Source organism: Liolophura sinensis, chromosome 7 (genome assembly GCF_032854445.1).
Source record: "Liolophura sinensis isolate JHLJ2023 chromosome 7, CUHK_Ljap_v2, whole genome shotgun sequence".
Taxonomy (NCBI): Eukaryota; Metazoa; Mollusca; class Polyplacophora; order Chitonida; family Chitonidae; genus Liolophura; species Liolophura sinensis.
Genome location: NC_088301.1, coordinates 19,143,140 through 19,166,441, shown reverse-complemented (window position 1 = coordinate 19,166,441; position 23,302 = coordinate 19,143,140). Strand labels below are relative to the sequence as shown.

Below are 23,302 nucleotides of genomic sequence, written 5' to 3'. Positions count from 1 at the left end.
CCAATCGGGTCTCGTCAAATCTTAAAAAAAGTCTCTGTCACATGTATTTTGGTTTGATATTTTCATTTGATAATAATAACGTCAAAATCTGTCATAATAAAAGTGTTCGTGGAACAATGTCTATATTTATGTATATATTAGTCAAAATTTCGCAATTACACATCGATGAAAATATCAATAAGTTATGAATGATGGCCGTCATAATTACTCGGGGATTTAAAGCAAGTCCCGGGTTTAGTCAGCTGACAGTCAGCAAAAGAATGGCGGCAAAGCGGTGATCGGGGGTGTTGACATTTGCCGTTCATCATTTCTGTGAAGTCAGCAGCAGACAGAGACAAAAGATGGCCTGGTTAAACGCAGAAACCAGTGAGAAACCAATCTATACCTGTAGTCGTAAAATTTTTTATTTGACTGGAAAGAAATGTCCAGAATTTATACATGTTGATAATGAAAGTTGAACATCCAAAGTTGTAAATGTACAGCTGTACGTTGTTCATAAATGTCAGTGCCTCTGCGCTTCCTTGTACTTCAGGCGCAACAGTCATATAAGCATACAATCTCGCCCAAAATTATTGACGGCCAGGGTACTCTTGGATTATATAGCCATTTGACTCTTTAACTGATATTATATAGCCATTTGAATTTGAAGCTTTCATCATCATTTTTACTATTAAACAGGGGGCCTCCGTGGCTCAGTCAGTTAAAGCGCTAGCGCAGCGTAATGACCCAGGGGTCTCTCGCCAATGCGGTCGCTGTGAGTTTAAGTCCAGCTCATGCTGGCTTCCTCTCCGACCGTACGTGAGAAGGTCTGTCAGCAACCTGCGGATGGTCGTGGGTTTCCTCCGGGCTCTGCCCGGTTTCCACCCACCATAATGCTGGCTGCCGTCGTATAAGTGAAATATTCTTGAGTACGGCGTAAAACACCAATCAAATAAATAAATAAATAAACACTATTAAACAACATCTACATTATGAATTTGTGCTGGTGTAGTTCAATTAAATTAAATGTTGAGGTCTATTTCAAAAATTTCTGATATTTATCTGCCTCAATGTTTAATTGTTGAATTCAAAAATGTGATTCGTGCATTCCACAAGGCACATTGTAAGGCACGTTGTGGAATAAAGCTGGCCGTTAAATCTACTCCAGAATGGGGGTACATGCATTTTCTTCACCTATTAGTCTGAAATGGATTTAAAGGTGTATGAATGATTGAAGGCATCATATTTTCTTTAATCCTCAACAGAAATTGGCGTGTGCAGCTCTTTTAGATTGGTTTTATGAATCCACTTCGTTCTGCAAAGTGCCTTGTGGAATGGACCTGTCATATTTTTGAATGTAAACAATTAAACATTGAGGCAGGTAAATATCAGAAATTGTTGAAAATAGACCTCAACATTCAGTTTAATCGACCTACTACTGGTGATATCATAATGATAGAAGAAAGCAAACATTTCATTCAATAAATACATATATACATGTACATCCAAACATTGGGGGGGGGGGATTGAGGAGCTTGAATGCCACCCCCCTCCTCTAAACTTTCCTTGATCCTTCCAGATAGCTAGTACGTACAGTGACCCCTTGAAGAGTTCCATCTGATTGGCCATTTATCTTTTTGAAGGCATTCCTCCTGCTGTATTGCAATCTTTTTAACATACTCAAATTATTAAAGGTATTGAATAACATAGGGCTACATTTTACAACGCATTGTACATTTTCTCACAGCTTCATATCAAACAGGTACATTTCACTTCACCTGTGAAACATGTCTCTGGCTATCTGAATGGCCAGAGTTTCGGAGACCTCTGTCCTCTTGCTTATTGACCTTCAGTTTTTTGATTCTTCTGGTTTACAATTTCCAACTGAATTAGGTCGCCTGTATGAAGTAAGGAGTAGTGTCGTGAGATGGGGATCAGATTATGTCGGCGTCAGTGTCCAGTTTGTTTAAAGTATTTGACCAATCATAGAGTTGCAGTCACCACTCATAGTACACAAATAGCCAGTCATCAGTAGCGATTTGCATATTAAGGATCTAGGAAGTTTTTTTTACCTTATAGCTCAACATTTCCTCAGCCATTCACAGGGTTGTAGTTGCCACCCATATAGTACATGGATTGCCAAATGCAGCTCACGATTTGCACATCAAAGGCCTCTGCAGTGCATCTGTGCAAAAAGTCCTCACTTTGTGTTGTCTTACCACCACAGTGATTTACAACTCCATAATGTATGAAATCATTGCTCTGCAATCCTTACACATACAATAAACAGTCATAGCTGTGACAGTATAATAATTTTGGCCTTGTTGATTTAGCGGCAACATGTTAGCACTATATAATTAGTGAATAATATACGTGTGTCACAGTGTCAATCATTCTGTTTTATTTTGGTTTACAGGTCAATATTTGAATGTATCACACGAACATTGTACAGTTTTACAAACTGCTCAATCCCACAAGCTATTAGTATACTCTGAATGCATTGTTTTATGATCACACGACTTGTACATTATACAGTTTTACAAACTGCTCAATCCCACAAGCTATCAGTATACTCTGAATGCCTTGTTTTATGATAGTGCCAACAGTTTTAATATCGTGAGATTTTACATCATAATTTAAACAGCAGACATCACCGACAACTTCCCATTGGCTATCTGAAAAGCCAGAGCTTCCAGGGTCTAGACGGCCCATGAACCATCGCCAGATGTGTACCCTGACATCTTTTTCATTTTACTTTTACTTACAGTGGCGTACCGCTACATGGTCCTGTTTTTCACCTGTATGCTGACATTTGGGTCCTATTTTTGCTTTGATATGCCCAGTGTTCTACAGTCAGAATTCCAAGGGGTGAGATTTTTTTTTGTGATTAAATTAGAAAAAAATCTCTAGACAGTGTTAAAACATTTACTTGAATTCAGACAGTTGTAATTCAGTTTCTCACATTATATTTAATAATATGCTTGGATCAAAATAAGGATGTGTAACATAGTGATGTACTTAACCAGTCATCTCTCAATATGATCTTCATGTGTAACATAGTGATGTACTTAACCAGTCATCTCTAAATATGATCTTCATGTATAACATAGTGATGTACTTAACCAGTTGTCTCTATGTATGATTTTCATGTGTAACATAGTGATGTACTTAACCAGTCATCTCTATATATGATCTTCATGTGAAACATAGTGATGTACTTAACCAGTCATCTCTATATATGATCTTCATGTGAAACATAGTGATGTACTTAACCAGTCATCTCTAAATATGATCTTCATATTCTTGTGTATAGGACAGACGGGTTCTAACCATCAATCCTACTCCCAAATGCCAGACTTGTACCTGTATTATGTAAATTGTTAAAGTGATTCTAAAGTTATAATGCGACTTGCTCTGTAAATTTTGGTTCCGATTTTAAACATAACATTTGCACAGACAATGTAATAGCAAGAAACTGGAGTGGAATTGTGCTGATAGATTTTTTATGGGTACCAAAAATCTCCGGTTTTGTTTTTTTGACTTTCTTTACTGTACTTTTATAATTAATACATCAATGAGTAGAGAAATATTGTCAAAATATGTAATACATTTTATAGTTTGCAAGATTTCGGATACATGTATATATAGGCCTAGGGCCTACATCGCATGTGTTCTTACATGTATATAAAGGATAGTAAACATGTTTTTGTGCTTACAAAAATTAATAACCGATAGGATCAACAATTTTGTGATATGACTCTTTACATATACATTTTCAATATAGGTTTTTTTAAGTGCCTTTTGTTGTGTATTTGCTTGCATGCTGATTGACATCACACATGCCAAAGTCAAATATTCATGTGTAATTTTGTATCCAACATGAAACTGTGGTAAATTTACCAACTGACATGCCAAAGAACTCAAGTCAATTTCCAAATTCTAAAACACCGCCAAGGTTGTATAGAGCCGTCATGTACAGTGTGGACTTCAGAGAGAAGCAATGTGTTGCATATACAAATATTTGTCGGCGCATAACTCTGCCTTAAATGCCTCTAAGTAGGCTTGTTATTTAATAATTGGTGAAGTAATTTATTTAATGTATTCATATACAAAATATCATGTGCTGAAGACACCAGTACAGACTTGAATCCTCTGTCCTCCAGAGCAATGTGGTGTCTTCTTTGTGGGGGACCAAAACATTAGAGGTCTCAAACAGTGAGGTGTTAAAGCTCGAAATTTGTACTAACTTTGTGTGAAAGTAAATACACTGCAAGCCATCACCTTGTTCATGCGAGGCATGACGGTTTACAGGAATTCGATCCATATTTAGCCGTTAAAACATTTGATGATCATTGGCTGACAGTCTGCCGACGGTCGGCCAAGGGTCCACATATGATGGCCAGATGATCACGCCATGACACGCGTATGAAGATACATGGTCAGCATATCGTACGCTGACCATTGGGGACCGTCATTGGCTGTAGGATTGATAGTTAGGATCAGGCTGTACTGTACCGTATGTCATACATGAAAATTTCACTCAAAGGATCCCAATGCCAATATATAGATATATTTCAGCAATTCCATATTATATGCCAGATAATAGGCCTTAAAAGGGTGTAAAAATCAAGCCCTTTATTTGACCCTATGCTTGTCATTTGATATTATCAGATATTGAACTGTACCAACTCAACCCTGGACAACACCACTCACTGTACCTGTGAGGACTGCTTGGGGATGTCAGCTGATGACTACAATCTGCTCTATGCCATTTATGCCTGGACGTAAGTAGTGGCAGCTTCTTGGTTGACTTGTAAGTTTGTTTGTATTTAGGTACATGTATGCCCATAGTCTTTGCGAAACAAAAAAGGAATCCTACATGTACGTAGAGTGAAGGCAACATTGACGGTAGAAGTAAAACTAGATGATTCTTAATTTAGAGGTGGATCCATGATTTTCATGGTTTGCCAGCTGAGTCATGTTACACGTGTGTTGTTCTCTTCGGGTGTCAAGTTCAAGAACTAGCAGGGTAGGGGAAAAGCTACGTACCTGTGTATATGTACCTCTGCTGGTTTTACTTCAATGTGAAGGCAACTGTTATATGCGGTAAATGACCTCAAGTTTCGCACATGAGCTGCTGTTGTTTACTTCAGCATGATCTGAGTTGGCCACAAGATGACAGAAGAGAAGGGTACTGACCCATTTCAGTACCCAGACATGATTTTTTTCCGCTTTTTAGCGGAATTCCGCTTTTTCTTTGTTCAGTTTCGATTAATTTACCTGTTTTCCGCAGATTTTTCTAGCTTCCGGGTCCTAGGCGGCCCCTGGACCCCGGCCTTTTTGGGCTATGATAGTAAATTTCAGCTATTTTCTTGGTTCACCACAATCATGTCTGAGTACCCTGCATGGCACTCGGCAGCTCTGTCTGCTAATAGTCGCCACAAGGGTTCAAAAGTCAGTGACAGCGAGGTGTGCAGGTCTCCTGACTAGTAGACCTACAAGCGCATCTCTAGGCCTACATACCCATGAATGAAATCGAAGAAAGTATTAAGACAGGCGATGTCCATTACAAACCTTTAAATTCCAGACACTGTCTCAAAACATGACCACACCAAACAAGTAATGTTCATACACTATGTACACTGCCGATGAACCGATTATTTTGGTTAGGCTTACTTTTGTCTGTTGAGAGCCTCATTAAGCAGCGAATATAAATGTATTTTGGCTAAATACAAATTTCACTGAGAAAAATCTGTCAATAGCTTCCCGTGTCCATGTAATTCAAATGTATTATGTCAGTCTACAGGCACATTTTGTTTCTTTACAGTCGGAACTGTTTTTCTGTGCTTTTGTATTAGGAACCTCCATTAGACACAGAAATCATACTCCACACGAGGTTTCTGGAAACTAGCACGATTTACTTTCACCCCTTTTTGGTAGCACTGTGTGCGAGGCTGGCATATCGGGAGACAGGATTTGTGAGTTGTTATCACATTAGCAGTTTGCACAACACTGTCACTGGCTTTTTAAACAAAATATTTTATGATTTCCTGTATACAATTTTGCCCAGACCTGATATCACAAAATAACGATAATAAAACAATGAGCCTGTTGCAAAGTGCATGTACCAAAATTACTATGATTAAAGCTGAGGAAAACATGTTGGTGGCAGGAGCATAGACTGACTGCTCAGTGAAGCGTGAGCTTGTTTATTACATTCTTGAACTGTCCATATAATCCCCTGACCACCCCTGATGCTCTCCTGCAGCGCTTAGTCAGCAACAACCACAACTAACGCAGTGAATCCTGGGATACACTTTCAGATCCCAGGGCGAAACTTTAGGTCATTTACCATATTTACATGTATTGCCTTTTCATTTATCCTTTAACACAGAGATTTTTTATTGGATTGTTAGGATGTTCATGGATGCTGGGTGAGCAAGATGCATAAAACCATTAATTTCTCTTTTCCTTCACAGGAATGCTGTAGTTGTGATAGGAGCCGGATTCCTCATTGATAAACTAGGAAACAGATGTGAGTCAGAAATATATATATATATATATATTTTTATGTGCTAAATAGTTGCACAGTGTTTACGGGAATGATTCGTAGAGCAGATCTGTGTATATTTATCAGACAAAAGATGGCTAAATAATATGTCTAAATAACTGTAAAACATGATAATTATCACTGAAGATATGTATATATATATGTAGGTACACATATACCATAAATGCACCGGTATACTTCGCATTCACATATATTTCACAGGGTAAACCTGGCCATAAGCATCCTGGAAAAACATCTGTACCTGTGTATTTGACATTCTATGTCCTCATAATACCCTGCTTATAAAAGATAGGCATTCATAAGCGCTTATTCATAGTTTATAGGGGCATATATGACCGTCCTGATGGTCTAGTGGTTTTTGTACAATTCTCACTGGAGAAGTCTGCACTTCTGCCAGACATTGTTGCTTCTGGACCGGTATCTGGTGTTTCATCTCGTCGTGTAGACTGAATTTTCTTAAACAACAAATCTAGCTTTTCAGTATTGTTTCCTTTCAGCTTTTTTTACGCATATGCGTGTTGCGATCTTGCCACATTTTCAGCCGCTACCCGGCCTTGTACCACCTTTCTGTCCCACCATTATTGCGCCATTCGTTCAAAGCAGCGAATTCTCCTGATCAGAGATTTTCGCCAATTTTTACATATAATTTCCAAGGTGATTTTAGGAGCATGATATTTTTATAGATCTTGTTATTATGGAATTACCTTCCCTTAGTAAGAAATGGTGAACTGCATCGTTGATAAATTTGAAAGATGAAGCCCCCAAGTTCAACTTTTAATAATTCTCTTTGATTGTTTGAAAAAAAATGCTGTGTTTTTGTTTTTTTTGTTTAAATTGTTCCTTTGATTTTGTGAAGAGACACAGAAAGGCCCTAGATCTAACCCTGCACTAAATACAAAAAACGTCTAGCTCTACCAGTACTGTTGCATGTAGATGCACTTACATTTCCGTATTTTGTTCTGTCCCAGTTGGTGTGTTCCTGTTTTCTTTCCTCTGTGTCCTCGGGTCATGTACGTTTGCCCTTGGTGCGGAGTTGAAGGTAGACGCACTTACGTTTCCGTATTTTGTTCTGTCCCAGTCGGTCTGTTCCTGTTTTCTTTCCTCTGTGTCCTCGGGTCATGTACGTTTGCCCTTGGTGCGGAGTTGAAGGTAGACGCACTTACATTTCCGTATTTTGTTCTGTCCCCAGTCGGTGTGTTCCTGTTTTCTTTCCTCTGTGTCCTCGGGTCATGTACGTTTGCCCTTGGTGCGGAGATGAAGGGCACGGCAGCCATGTTACCTCTCATGTTAACAGGTCGTCTCTTATTTGGATCGGGAAATGGCTCTCTAACCAGTGAGTAGACCAGCTATGTTTGTAGTTCATCCATTGGTTAAGCTTTTCTGTTCAGTTATTCTAAAATGCATCAGTCAAACAAATTTATCAGAAGTAAATTTTAATAGGCTAGTCATGTTGATGTAGTTTGGTAACATTTGTCAGTTATGGCATTCATGGGTTTCCATAAAATAACTTTTGAGAAATTACAGCAAGGTAAATGACCAAAAAGTTTGGCCTATCGCAAATCTCCACAAAAGGTGTTTTCAGGTTTGCTTGGACACTAGGCTGATATTTTACTTGAAAGGTGTAAGTTTTAAAAGTAATATTTAATGACATTAATTACCCTCTAAAAACGCGATGTTGGGGGTGAAATTTTAAGTCATTATATGGTACGTCTAAAACATTCATTTACTGATTTATTTTTACATAAAAGTATTTAACTTGTGTGATATTACAAAACTATAACTGAGACCTGCAAAGTGTATGGTTTAAAACATGACTGTGATTATCATTTTATAGAAGAGTACAACTGTATTAGTTGGGATCCATGCTTGTCCATACAAATACATTCAGAGAATGCTCTGTGGTTGGCAATAGTTTTAAGAACATTTTGGGTGTATGTAGCTGCCGTTGTCCCCTCAGTTATAATTTGTCTGTGTTTCCAGTTGTTCAGAATCGCATCACAGGCCTTCTGGTTCAGGAACAAGGAGTTAGCCATGGCCTTCGGCTTCACCCTTGCCTTTTCCAGGCTTGGCAGCGTCCTTAACTTCTTGCTTACACAGAGCTTTGCGCAGGAGGTTTGGACTCAGTTGGACTCTATGGGGAGGTATAGAGTATGCATGTGATACGTCTGATCTGTCCTTACAGGGATATATTTGTATATTTGTTTGACGTTTGTTTAATGCCATATCCAATAATTTTACAGTTATACAATGATGGGCATTTGAATGGGTGAAGGAAACCAGAGTGCTCGATGTTAACCACTGCCCTTTGACAAATTTAAGTCACTGTAATTTTTCAACCTTTTCGCATCTTTACAACTTGTTTATTTAAGCATATTCTGAAGGCATTGTTGTGTGTTGACTGATAAAATTATACTTTTTGTGAAGCCCTGAAACTGGCCAGTCCAATCAGTGTAGTTTTTTTCTCCAAAATCTCATTATAAATGTGCATAAACTGCACTGAAAGTTGCTCTTTCACATGCAGAAAAGTTGAAGAATTGGGGTACTCCCCAAAAACACCCATATGTGATAGACAGATACGCACACCATATTGGTGCCAGACAAGTGATCTTCAGCAAATGTTTGGCTGCACTAATGGCCACACAGACACAAACAGTTTATTGTCTATAAGTTCCCTTCCCAGGAAGGGCCTAGTATATGGTAACAAAGGAACAGCAACGCCTTTAAGGATAGTACGACAATCTTCTCTCACACTTTGAGATGTGTAACGTGCAAACAGTGGGCATAAGTACTGTATGTGTAGCGGGGGTGCAAAGGGAGCGCAGCTGGCTGTAGGTATTCACGTGTGGATTGACGCACATATACCCAGGTTGTGTTGGGATACAGGTTTATACTACAGGTACTTGTCATGTACTGCTAGTGGTATACACAAAACATTTCAACAAATAAGATCTACAGGACAAGGAGGACAGAAATGTGGTTTAAATATTACGCAGTTCAGAATCTTCTTCTTTTGTATGAGAGTGGTTTATTTAGATACTGGCATGATCACATGATGTGTATGTAGGTGGATTTTGTGCAATTCCTGCACAGCCTTTCTCTTTTTCTTGTACCAGTTTTCACAAGTTATCATGCTCAGTGTACACACACTTACTCTGGTTCATCATTGACTGGGTTTTCATCCCCAGGTGCTATGCTCTGTGGGCTGGGCTTCATCTCAGCATTTGTTGTCAGCATCTTGGACGTGGTCGGAGTACGACAACTAGGTCAGGCAGAAGACCTGAAGATAGAATCGAAAAAATTGGTGAGTATAACGATTTGAACAAAATATTAAAAAATATACATATACAGTATAGATGCATGATAAAGTTCTTGGTGACCAGTTTTTAGGTAAGTCCCTGGGTTTTGTCAGACTTGGCCAGATACAAGTATGTTATTACGCCTTGTACACAGTCTTCCCTTATGTATCCTGTATGTACTGAATGAAGAACAAAGTATCCTCTATATCTCCAAAACGTGGGAAGGTCTGTCAGCTACCTGCGGATGGTCGTGGGTTTCCCCCAGGCTCTGCCCTGTTTCCACCCACTGTAATGCTGGCCGCCGTCGTATAAGTGAAATATTCTTGAGTACGGCGTAAAACACCAATCAAATAAATAAATATCTACAAAACATGCCATACTAGACCATACTAGTAAGTACATGTACAGTGTGCCTTGGATGGTACCACAGTAGTGCCCAAATTTTTATACTCCCCCTCAGCGAAGTTGTGGGCAGTATACTGGAATCACCCTGTCTGTCCATCTGTTTGTCTGCTGGTTTGTTTATCTGCAAACTACTGTACTGATTTTGATAAAACTTTCAGTGCACCTGGCCTATTATGTGAACTTGTGCATGCTTAAAGGTTAATGAAGGTTGGGTGATTATTTTCATAAAAACCCTGAACATGCTTAATTAGGGCTTTGCATAATAATGCCTTCCCATGTATGCAGGTTTTGTCCTTGTAGCTCTTCCTAAAGTACAGAATCTATTTCCATGAAACTTAGCATTCATCTTGTTTATCATCTGAACATGTGCATGCTGAAGTTTAATTACATTTGGGTAATTATTTTCCTAATTACTCGTATTCAGGTATGTAGTGCATTAATGGATTTTCATGTACACAGATTTTGTCCATGCAACTCCTGCTATAGTATTGTGCCAGTTTTGCTGAATCTGTGTGTATATGTTTTATATCATCTGAAAATGCTTCATAATAATGACAGTCCGATTATTGTTTTTATCTTCAACCTTTTCACATGTTTGCAAGTTGTTTATTTAATCATATTTTGAAGGCATTATTCTGTATAGACTGATAAAATTGTACTTTTTGTGAAAGCCTAAAATTGGCCAATCCAACCAATGTAATATAGTCTCCGAAAACAAGATATAAGTCTCTGGCTGTATGTAGGAAGGTCCTTCAGCAACCTGCTGATGGTTGTGGGTAACCCCCGGGCTCTGCCTGGTTTCCTACTTAATATTCTTAAATACGGCATAAAAAAACGAATCAAAATAAAATAAAACAAATCAAGTTATACGTGTACACGAATTGCAGTGATAGCTGCTCTTTCATGTGAGAAAAGTTTGAAGAATTAGGGTAATGTTTTCCATGCATTACATAGCTAAATTGGCACGTTAAAGTCACATTTTGTTATCGTGATATTGTAGTATTCTGTTTTTCAGTGTGTATATTTCACACTGTTTTGATTTATTTTCGGAAGTTTTTCGGGGATTGAAGAGGGGTATTTAGGACATCCAGATCCCAGTTTACACTAGATCTACTTGCCAAACTTGGATTTGTTTATTATTAAAGCAAGTATGTCAAACGATGCAGATACTGTCAGGCTTTATGTACCATTTGGTTGAATAAATTTGCCGTAGGTAACATTTCACCGAATCTAGTTTTGTTTTTATGATGTTTTGATATAAGCACAAGTATTCCCTTACACATGCATTCAGACATGTAGGCTTTAGCATTAACCATGTAAACTGGTATTGTCTCGGTCGGCCAGGTAGTGAATGACTTTTGAATCAAGTGTTTTTTCTTACTGTGGATGTTTTTCAGAAAGTGACAGACATAAAACACTTTTCCCTGTCGTACTGGCTCCTGGCTTTGACCATTATGTTCTTCTACAATGGAGTCTTTCCCTTTGTGGCTGATGCAAGGTATGTGTACATACTATATCAGATAAACCAGTATTTATTTATTTGATTGGGCAGTCTTACATGAGAAGGTCTGCCAGCAACGGACTCTGCCCGGCTTCCTCCCCCCATAAATGCTGGCTGCCACCGTATAGGTAATAAAAATATTCTTGAGTACAGCATAAAACATGAATCACAGAAATAAATAAAATTTATTGGTGTTTTATGTCTTAGTCAAGAATATCTGAGTGGGTGGAAACTGGGCTATATTGCCAGCACGAGCTAGACAAATTCACAGCGACTAGAGTGGGGTGAGAGGCTCCTGATTCATTGTGTGGAGGCCCTGTGATATGGTAATCTACACATCGATCTTTGTAGGATTGCTTGGACATATTAAGTTTCAATTTGTGCTCAACTCAAATTTTGCTTGGTAATTTTATGAAGTGATACATTGGTTTAGAGTAAGAGAAAGCTCATTGCAACTGTTTTAACTTTGTCAGCTTGTGTACAGGGTTTTAACACTTACTAAATGAATGGCATAAGTTTCAAGGAATAAGCATTCAATTATGCCTACTAGCTGTTTAAGAAATACTTAACTTGTTTGTTTTCATTTCAGTAAATTCATCCAGGACAAATATGAGTTTGATAAGAAAACCTCCGCTTACTTAGCAGGAGCTGTGTATGATGCCTCCATGGTTCTCTCCCCTTTCCTTGGATTTGTCATTGTGAGTTATCTCCCATTGAACTGCCTTTGTTCCTGGGTGTATTTCACTGGCTGATGGTTGGAATAAATAGCTCTGCTGATTTTGACATTAGTAGACTATAAATAGTGGCTTAATACAGAACAATGGGATGTCATAGCATATCCTCTGCTGGTCTCTGAATTTGCCAACAGTGGTATTAAAATTTTGAGAGGAAGTCATGTGAAAAACAATATGCATAGATACATATCCACAGCATTTCGTTACACGACCTTGTTTATATTGTAACACAAAAACCTGTTTCATATATGTTCTCAAAAGCTCATTGTGTTAAGATGTCATTCTGGGTCCTCTGCTGGCCACTGAATTGTTGACAAACATTCTTTGTGTTGACAGGATCGTATAGGTAAGCGTGGAATTCTCGCGCTCAGCTGTGCTGTTCTAACCATACCTGTGTTTGGCCTGCTGGCCTTTACCACCATCTACCCGCTGGTCTCTACACTCTGGCTAGGAATTACTTATTCCTTTGCTGCTGTATGTAATTAATTTAATTTATATATTTATTTATTTATTTATTTTATGAGGATATCCCACAGCCAATTGGCCACTAGAGGATCTCCTCTGCCATACAAAATTGTGATTATGTGTATATATGGTATATACAAAACATATTATTATTCCTCATGGGGTTATTCTCCGTTACCATTGGTCGAGAGACAGTCACATGATATTCTACAAAACATGATGTACAATGATCATACACCCAATGAATGCAACATCACGCTCACAAAGTAATATCCCACCTTATCAAGGCAATATCCAACGATTTCGTGCTAATATCCAACAATCAAGTGCTTTTATTCCACGGCAGTTATCTCCCTCCGTTAGCTCTCAGACGTCTGCTTGCTTGTACCATAAACAAAGGTTTATGATTATCGGCTCTGTTGGGGACGTACAAATCTTCCGATATATACACAACCCTAAAAGGTATGCTGTTTTTTTGGTACAATAAAACATATGGTGCATGCTGTGGGAAGGCATATGAGGAATTGTCAGCCCTCATTGAATATCACTTCTCTCAAGCTTACAATTCCCCATAGCCCATCCCACAGTACGCACTGTATGTATATTGTATATATAAGCACCACAGAACACTTCATCACAATATTAGTTTTATCAGCATTGTCACTGTACTGTCTACACCACACAACACATCATCACAATATCTGTTTCATCATTATTGCCCCTGTATTAGTCATATTACACAACACATCATCACAATATCAGCTTCATCAGTATTGTCCCTGTATTGGTCACACCACACAACACATCATCACAATATCAGCTTCATCAGTATTGTCCCTGTATTGGTCACACCACACAACACATCATCACAATATCAGCTTCATCAGTATTGTCCCTGTATTGGTCACACCACACAACACATCATCACAATATCAGCTTCATCAGTATTGTCCCTGTATTGGTCACACCACACAACACATCATCACAATATCAGCTTCATCAGTATTGTCCCTGTATTGGTCACACCACACAACACATCATCACAATATCAGCTTCATCAGTGTTGTCCCTGTATTGGTCACACCACACAACACACCATCACAATATCAGCTTCATCAGTATTGTCCCTGTATTGATCACACCACACAACACATCATCACAATATCAGCTTCATCGGTATTGTCCCTGTATTGGTCACACCACACAACACATCATCACAATATCAGCTTCATCAGTATTGTTTCTGTATTGGGCATATCACACAACACATCATCACAATATCAGCTTCATCAATATTGTCCCTGTATTGATCACACCACACAACACATCATCACAATATCAGCTTCATCAGTGTTGTCCCTGTATTGGTCACACCACACAACACATCATCACAATATCAGCTTCATCAGTATTGTCCCTGTATTGATCACACCACACAACACATCATCACAATATCAGCTTCATCAGTATTGTCCCTGTATTGGTCACACCACACAACACATCATCACAATATCAGCTTCATCAGTATTATTTCTGTATTGGGCATATCACACAACACACCATCACAATATCAGCTTCATCAATATTGTCCCTGTATTGGTCACACCACACAACACATCATCACAATATCAGCTTCATCAGTATTGTTTCTGTATTGGGCATATCACACAACACATCATCACAATATCAGCTTCATCAGTGTTGTCCCTGTATTGGTCACACCACACAACACATCATCACAATATCAGCTTCATCAGTATTGTCCCTGTATTGGTCACACCACACAACACATCATCACAATATCAGTTTCATCAGTATTGTCCCTGTATTGGTCACACCACACAACACATCATCACAATATCAGCTTCATCAGTATTGTTTCTGTATTGGTCACACCACACAACACATCATCACAATATCAATTCATCAGTGTTGTCCCTGTATTGGTCACACCACACAACACATCATCACAATATCAGCTTCATCAGTATTGTTTCTGTATTGGGCATATCACACAACACATCATCACAATATCAGCTTCATCAGTATTGTCCCTGTATTGATCACACCACACAACACATCATCACAATATCAGCTTCATCATTATTGCCCCTGTATTGGGCATATCACACAACACATCATCACAATATCAGTTTCATCAGTATTGTCCCTGTATTGGTCACACCACACAACACATCATCACAATATCAGCTTCATCAGTATTGTCCCTGTATTGGTCACACCATACAACACATCATCACAATATCAGCTTCATCAGTATTGTTTCTGTATTGGGCATATCACACAACACATCATCACAATATCAGCTTCATCAACATTGTCCCTGTATTGATCACACCACACAACACATCATCACAATATCAGCTTCATCAGTATTGTTTCTGTATTGGGCATATCACACAACACATCATCACAATATCAGCTTCATCAGTGTTGTCCCTGTATTGGTCACACCACACAACACATCATCACAATATCAGCTTCATCAATATTGTCCCTGTATTGATCACACCACACAACACATCATCACAATATCAGCTTCATCATTATTGCCCCTGTATTGGTCACACCACACAACACATTATCACAATATCAGCTTCATCGGTATTGTTTCTGTATTGGGCATATCACACAACACATCATCACAATATCAGTTTCATCAATATTGTCCCTGTATTGGTCACACCACACAACATATCATCACAATATGAGCTTCATCAGTATTGTCCCTGTATTGGTCACACCACATAACACATCATCACAATATCAGCTTCATCATTATTGCCCCTGTATTGGGCATATCACACAACACACCATCACAATATCAGCTTCATCATTATTGCCCCTGTATTGGGCATATCACACAACACATCATCACAATATCAGCTTCATCATTATTGCCCCTGTATTGGTCACACCACACAACACATCATCACAATATCAGTTTCATCAGTATTGTCCCTCTATTGGGCATTTTTACACAACTCATCATCCAGGCTAATGTGTTTTTATTACTTATTTGGTTTTTTGGAAGAAAAGTAAATCATTACACAAAAAGTGAGTTCCATCAGCAGCGTCGGTTTCATTTGAAACGGGCAAAAAAGTAAAACTGTAAATCTTCAACCATTTCAACCACTAAAACACTTTTTTCAGTGAAATTTATGCATACCGTTAATACGTGTAAAATAGCACCAAAAATTATTTGTTTGTGTCCATGAAGATGCAAGCTTCAGAAAACTGGAAAGATTATTTCTCTATCTCTCATAGCTCTCTCAGATTGTCTGAAAATATTGGTCGCAGCGGTGGTTGAAAAGGTGGAAAAATTAAGTTACTGTATATCAGTGGTGTCGACACTATTTCAATATACAAAACAGTCAGAAGTTAAACAATAAATGATAAAAGTCTGTTTCATTCCATTTGGTTTTTAGCCATTGATTCCTTGAAAAAAGGTTGAAGACATCATTGCTCTGTATAGAGCACCTTCATGTGATCATCACACTGTTGTTGTCCAACAGGCTAGCATGTGGCCGTCCATTCCTCTGGTCGTCACTCAGTCCACCATCGGAACAGCCATGGGCCTCACCACCTCCATACAGATGATTGGAATTGGAGTCTCCAACGTCGTCGTGGGGGAGATCCTCGGCAAAAACCAGCAGTAAGATAAATTTGTATAGGACCAGGCAGCCTCCACCGTTCTCTGTGACTCTGGACCCAGTTATTTAAAAGTGGTGCATTAGCTAAAACTGGTATTAAGTACATTTTATCATTAAGATTTTTAGACAAATTCAGCAGCAAATACATCTGACCAAAGTCAAAAGTATAACAGCAACACTCTTAGTTCGTATTTAATGTACTGTTATGCAATTATTTTTGGGTTTAGAACAAAATTGAGGACTTTAAAGTTAATTCTGGTATTAAGTCTTCAAACAGTTTTGAACAACTGGGACCAGTGGCCTAGTGTTACTTTTGTAGAGCAGCACAATTACCCAGGAGCCTCCCACCAATCAGGTCGCTGTGAGTTAAAGTCCAGCTCATGCTGACCTTCTCTCCGATCTTACGTGGGAGTGTCTGGCTGCAACCTGCGAATTGTTGTGGGTTTCCTCCAGTCTCCCTCCGATTCCCCCCATCATAATGCTGGCTGCGGTCGAAGAAGTGAAATATTCTTGAGTAGGGCGTAAACCACCACTAAATTAAATATATCCATTGTTCTCAGGATCTTGCTGACAATAACTAGATGGCGCAACTGACAGAGCCGTTTTTCTGCCAGAAACTTGAGGATAGTTATGGGTTTCATCTGGGCTCTGCCCAGTTAACACTAATTAACTAAATAAAAAATAAACTAGTAGCCTTTCACCAACAAGATTATTTCTTCAAATCCAGCTCCTGACGTCTTGTAATTTGTAATGGTCTTAGATTTAAAAAATGCTTCTCCGTATTATAAATACATGTAGATTTCCAGTACACCTGCACTTAAAAAACGTCCATGAATCACTGTTCTCACAGTTGGCAAATGTGAGTGTCTTTACATGTGCTTCATGATTAGGTCATTTCCAGTCTGTCTCCATGAGTCATTGTTCTCACAGCTGGCAGACGGCAATGTCTTTACATGTGCTTCATGATTTGGTCATTTCCAGTCTGTCTCCATGAACCACTGTTCTTACAGCTAGCAGATATCAGTGTCTTTACATGTGCTTCATGATTTAGTCATTTCCAATCTGTCTTCAAGAATCACTGTTCTCACAGCTGGCAAATGTGAGTGTCTTTACATGTGCTTCATGATTTGGTCATTTCCAATCTGTCTTCAAGAATCACTGTTCTCACAGTTGGCAAATGTGAGTGTCTTTACATGTGCTTCATGATTTAGTCATTTCCAATCTGTCTTCAAGAATCACTGTTCTCACAGTTGGCAAATGTGAGTGTCTTTACATGTGCTTCATGATTTAGTCATTTCCAATCTGTCTTCAAGAATCACTGTTCTCACAGCTGGCAAATGTGAGTGTCTTTACATGTGCTTCATGATTAGGTCATTTCCAGTCTGTCTCCATGAACCACTGTTCTTACAGCTAGCAGATGTCAGTGTCTTTACATGTGCTTCATGATTTAGTCATTTCCAATCTGTCTTCAAGAATCACTGTTCTCAAAGTTGGCAAATGTCAGTGTCTTTACATGTGCTTCATGATTAGGTCATTTCCAGTCTGTCTTCATGAATCACTGTTCTCACAGTTGGCAAATGTGAGCGTCTTTACATGTGCTTCATGATTTAGTCATTTCCAATCTGTCTTCAAGAATCACTGTTCTCACAGTTGGCAAATGTCAGTGTCTTTACATGTGCTTCATGATTAGGTCATTTCCAGTCTGTCTTCATGAATCACTGTTCTCACAGTTGGCAAATGTCAGTGTCTTTACATGTGCTTCATGATTTGGTCATTTCCAGTCTGTGTCCATGAATCACTGTTCTCACAGCTGGCAGATGTCAATGTCTTTACATGTGCTTCATGATTTGGTCATTTCCAGTCTGTCTCCATGAATCATTGTTCTCACAGTTGGCAGACGGCAATGTCTTTACATGTGCTTCATGATTTGGTCATTTCCAGTCTGTGTCCATGAATCACTGTTCTCACAGCTGGCAGATGTCAATGTCTTTACATGTGCTTCATGATTTGGTCATTTCCAGTCTGTCTCCATGAATCATTGTTCTCACAGTTGGCAAATGTCAGTGTCTTTACATGTGCTTCATGATTTTGTCATTTCCAGTCTGTCTCGAGAGGAAACTTTGCCAAGGTGGAAATATGTCATGATCTTCATGTTGGCTAACGTCCTAGCCTGTGTCACAACCACCATATTCCTGAATATAAATGATAAGAGAAAGGTGAGAACATTGAAATAATTATGGTCACTGCTCATACAGGTGAAAATATGTGTACCATCATCAGCTTTCCAGCCGTACTTGGGAAGGTCTGGCAGCCACCTGCAGATGGTCATGGGTTTCCTCCAGACCCAAGCCTGTTTCCTCCCACCATAATGCTGGCCGCTGTCATATGAGTGAAAATATTTTTGAGTATGGCATAAAATACCAATCAAATAAATAAATTTAGAAACATCTTAGCCTGTGTCGCGACAACCATATTCCCGAATGACAGGAGAAAGGTGAGAACATTGAAATTATTATGGTCACTGCTTATACAGGTGACAATACATTCGTCATCGTCATGTGTTTATGCTGGATAACATCCTGGTCTGTTTCATATCTGATCACCATTTTCCTGAACATAAATGATAACAGAAAGGTCAGAAACCTTTAAGTTGTGCTGTAACTTCATGTGTTTTGCTAGTAATGTTGATTTTTCCTACAGTAATGCTAGGTATTACAATGCGTGCCCTGCACAAGAACCTGTCCAACTTCTACATGTTTCCACATTTCTGAAAAGGTCAAATTTTTTTACACAGAATTTCTCAAAATTTCCATCTTGGCAATTGTAGTTCACCCAAGTACCTGACTGTCCTCCACCCATTCAACTTACCACCATTGTATAAATGTATGGCATTAAACAACAATGAAATAAAATAAATGAAAGACATTATTGTTTCCAGTCATGTTTTATACTTAGAATAAGACTTTTGTCATGGTATCACAATTTTATCTTCTTTTGAGCTACATGTACAACACCATTGGTTCAACATGTGCAGTTTTAACTTTAGCTGGACACATATATTCTCCTATAGAGTTGTGTGATGTGTGGCACTTTACATTTGTCCACTTTAGTGGTTGTCATGGTAACCAAACTGCCAATTTTCTCCTTGTATACTATAATAACATGTATGAATTTGTGGTTGAGCTAGGACTCCAGTTGTTTTGCATGTACTGTTATAAATTTTGGTGGTTATGGAAATGTAAAAGTGATGAGGTGTCTTGCGTTTTTATGGTTGCCATGGTAACCGTATTTCACTTTTTCCTCTGTATGAATAAGGATATATATTTGTTCTGGGGATGGTTTCATGCAGTATACTTAGTGTTAAGTAGCCCTTAGTTAAGACTAAGTGCATTTTATTTCTCTAAACATACATGTAAGTTGTCATGGTAGTTGAGGGCTTACTTAACTATTAAAGTGCACCGGCGCCATGCATACATTGAGTTCACATGAACTTGTTTGATATGAGCATCTTTGGAGGATATTTGGAGTCTTTGGAGTTTGATTTATAGTAGTACTTGTATGAAAACAGCACTTATAAAATCTTTTAATCTCATTAGTAGTGTTGGTTTCAGCAAATTTTGCCACCCCCATAGACAGTAAGAAACCTGTGTCTGTGCTTTTATTGCCAGGGCGGGGTTTTGAACCAAAGCAGGAGCCAGAAGAAACGGGTTAAGGAAAGAGAGGGATTGTTAGTGAATGAAGCCACTGTGTCTGTCAACGAGAGAGATCCGCTGATCGAATCTTCCACACCTGGTAATTATGGATCAAGAGAGAGAACGAGATCCGTACCAAGCTGATTAATCTGTCAACCTATTTGTACATTTAATTGGCAATCAGATTACGACATTACATGTACTTCTGTCTCACCTGTTAACAGAGGACATGAATTGGTTTTATTCTTTATGACTTTAACCAACCCTTGATGCAAGTATATGTATGTGGCAGTTTCTTAGCTCAAATATGTAGTTATGAGAAGAACCTCTGTCACTAATGTGGCTACGCACTAGCAGTTTAATACAAACAGATACCCATGAAACTTTTGCCTGTTATTATGAAAAACAAAATACTCCACAATACCCAAAACTGTCACAGTGACGTGTAGAGTTTGTGTTTAGCATGTGTTCAGGTACTAAACATGTTTATGACATGTTTTAGGATGTCCAAAGGAAGTGTGTTACACTTATGCCTAATACCATTGTTTTTAGAAATATTAAACTATGTGATATCTAAATAACTGAGAACAGTATTATGTATGGGTTTTTTTTTTATTGTATTTTTATTTGGGAGGGGTTGGGGGTGGGCTGTCAGCCTGATTTGACTAAACACTTGTAAGGATGTATTGCTGGTGCTACATGTATGTTGCTAGTGCTATATTTGTATATCCAAATAGAGTGCGAATTAATATTTTAACAAGAAAGGAATACCCCAAAATAAATAATATATGTACATAAAAATTACTGCCCTGTGCATGTAAATATGTACACTAAAAGCTAAATCTCCAAATACCAGTATCCAACATGGCATGTAGTTAATAAATTTGATTCCTAAATTGTATGGTACATATGTAATTAGCATTCCTTTATGTAAATACCCAGAAATTGAATGTACGTATTGTATCGGTTGTGTACAGGGTATTGTTCTGTACCTGTATTCTTGTTGGGTGAGCGAGGAGAAAGGACAAACTGGGCCCCTGGGTTGTTGAGGGTGAGAAAGATATTGGGATTGAGGTTACCCAGTGGCAGCGGTTTCATTCCATGCACGTTATGTAACGTTACTTCAGCCCTGCAAGTAAAACTGGGCATTCCTGACCAAAGATGGAGAATAGCTTTTTGGTGTACGTATGCGAACGTGCGTAGCACTGCTATAAAGTCCCGGCATTGCTTGCACCTGAATATTTCTGCTACATTTATATAATAGCATTCCTGTAAATTGCAGTGTGCAGTGAAATGTGGTGAATGACCTTGAAATGTGTATCTGTCCCTTGACATGATGATGTATGTTCTTGTATTATAGTAACTTTTATAGGACCACATGTGAAAATGTATTAGACCGAAACAGTTATTACGTAAATTCTTCAACCTTTTCGAATGTGTGCAAGGTGATTATTTAAGCAGATTCTGAAGGCATCATTTTGTGCAGACTGATAAAATTATACTTTGTGTGTAATCCTGAAATTGGTCAATCCAGGAAATGTATTTTTACCTCCAAAATCAACTTTAAAAAGGGGCATAAATTGCTCTGAAAGTTGCTCTCTCATATGCGATAAGGTTGAGGAATTATGGTAGTTAAGGCCTGGAAACAGAATATAGGTGTTCATCCCTGTCTTACCTGTTTGTAACTAACATGTTAACGTATTAATGCAGTAAGAGAGATTGTGCACATGTAGAGATACATAAAAGTGTAGATGTGTACATGTACATATCAGTGAGGAAGTAGGTTGTGGTTAGAGGTGCTTGTCTTTCAATCAACAAGGCGCACAAGGTTGCGGGTTCAATCCCAGTCTTGGATAGGGAATTTGTACATCACCTGCCCTTAATGCCTTTTGGGCCTAGGCGAAAATAAGTAACCAACAATGCTCCTGTGGCCAATCAGTACCACTTTACTCCATCGAGGAAACGTACTGCAAGAAAAAAATTATTTAGTGTTCGTAGTTGTTCAAAGCAAATGATTTTAACATTTTATTCTCCATTTTATTAATCTGGTGAAAACTGTTAGCTTTAACAAATGGTAATACCTGGTGTATAAAAATGCCACTTTTTGCTATGTAAAACCCAAGTTCAAAACTTTTTTACCTGGCTGGGCTAGAATTTACAGTATAAGGTTCTTTAGGTCTGCATATTGACTGATTGTATTTCCCATTTTCCTCCCGTTGTAATGCTGACCGCCGTTCTGTAAGTGAGACATTCTTGAGTACGTTGTAAAACTCCATTCAAACAAATAAATCAACAAATTTAAAAAGGAATTGTCTCATCCTATAGATGTCTATTTTATCACGGTGATGACTATAAAGAGGACAAAAGAAGTACCAACCCATGTACATATAAAAATCCGATGTATGGTAACACAGTTGTCAATACTGGAGATAAAATTTATGTGAAATTTTATTTTGGCTGAAAATATGTGTATTTTATTATTAATATATAATAATCATATAAGTGAAATATTCTTGAGTACGGCGTAAAACACCATTCAAATAAATAAATTATTCCTGTACAGTACTCAGTGTGGAACGTATAGCTTTTGTACCTGTAACAACACATGGCCGTGTCACAGAGCTTAAGTTGGGGTGGCACACCTGTACGTTGCATGTTTTAAACCATTCAGCACTATACAGTGAACAGATCACATGTACTGGAAGTATTATTACATATAAGAACACTAGTGCTTCGTTGTGGCTTTTTTTATTATAAGCTCATGTATTTGGATTGTAATTATTGTGCCCTGCTTTTCAACATACAAACTGTACGACAGTGTAACAGTGAATGTACATGTGTATGTATATTGTCTGATGGGCATTTTTTGATGCAGAACTGCTGATATGTTAATGCCATGACATTTGTTTTTCTGGAGTCAAAAAAAAAAAAAAAAAAAAATTCTGCACTTCTTAAGACTCATTGAAAGTATAAGACATTCACAGT

The 23,302-nt window shown here is 38.3% G+C and overlaps 1 protein-coding gene across 1 annotated transcript; it reads left to right on the top strand.

Annotated features, from left to right (window-relative positions):
• Nucleotides 1-255: 255 nt before the first annotated feature.
• On the top strand, nt 256-23,251 carry LOC135470373 (major facilitator superfamily domain-containing protein 1-like). The gene is given in 15 exon segments (XM_064749275.1): nt 256-366; nt 2,747-2,847; nt 4,651-4,763; nt 6,459-6,514; nt 7,740-7,883; nt 8,531-8,550; nt 8,552-8,653; nt 8,655-8,691; nt 9,736-9,851; nt 11,649-11,749; nt 12,342-12,450; nt 12,823-12,960; nt 16,488-16,627; nt 18,727-18,841; nt 20,294-23,251. Coding segments are annotated over 15 exon segments (1,485 nt in total). The 5' UTR covers nt 256-341; the 3' UTR covers nt 20,462-23,251.
• The last annotated feature ends 51 nt before the right edge of the window (nt 23,252-23,302 follow it).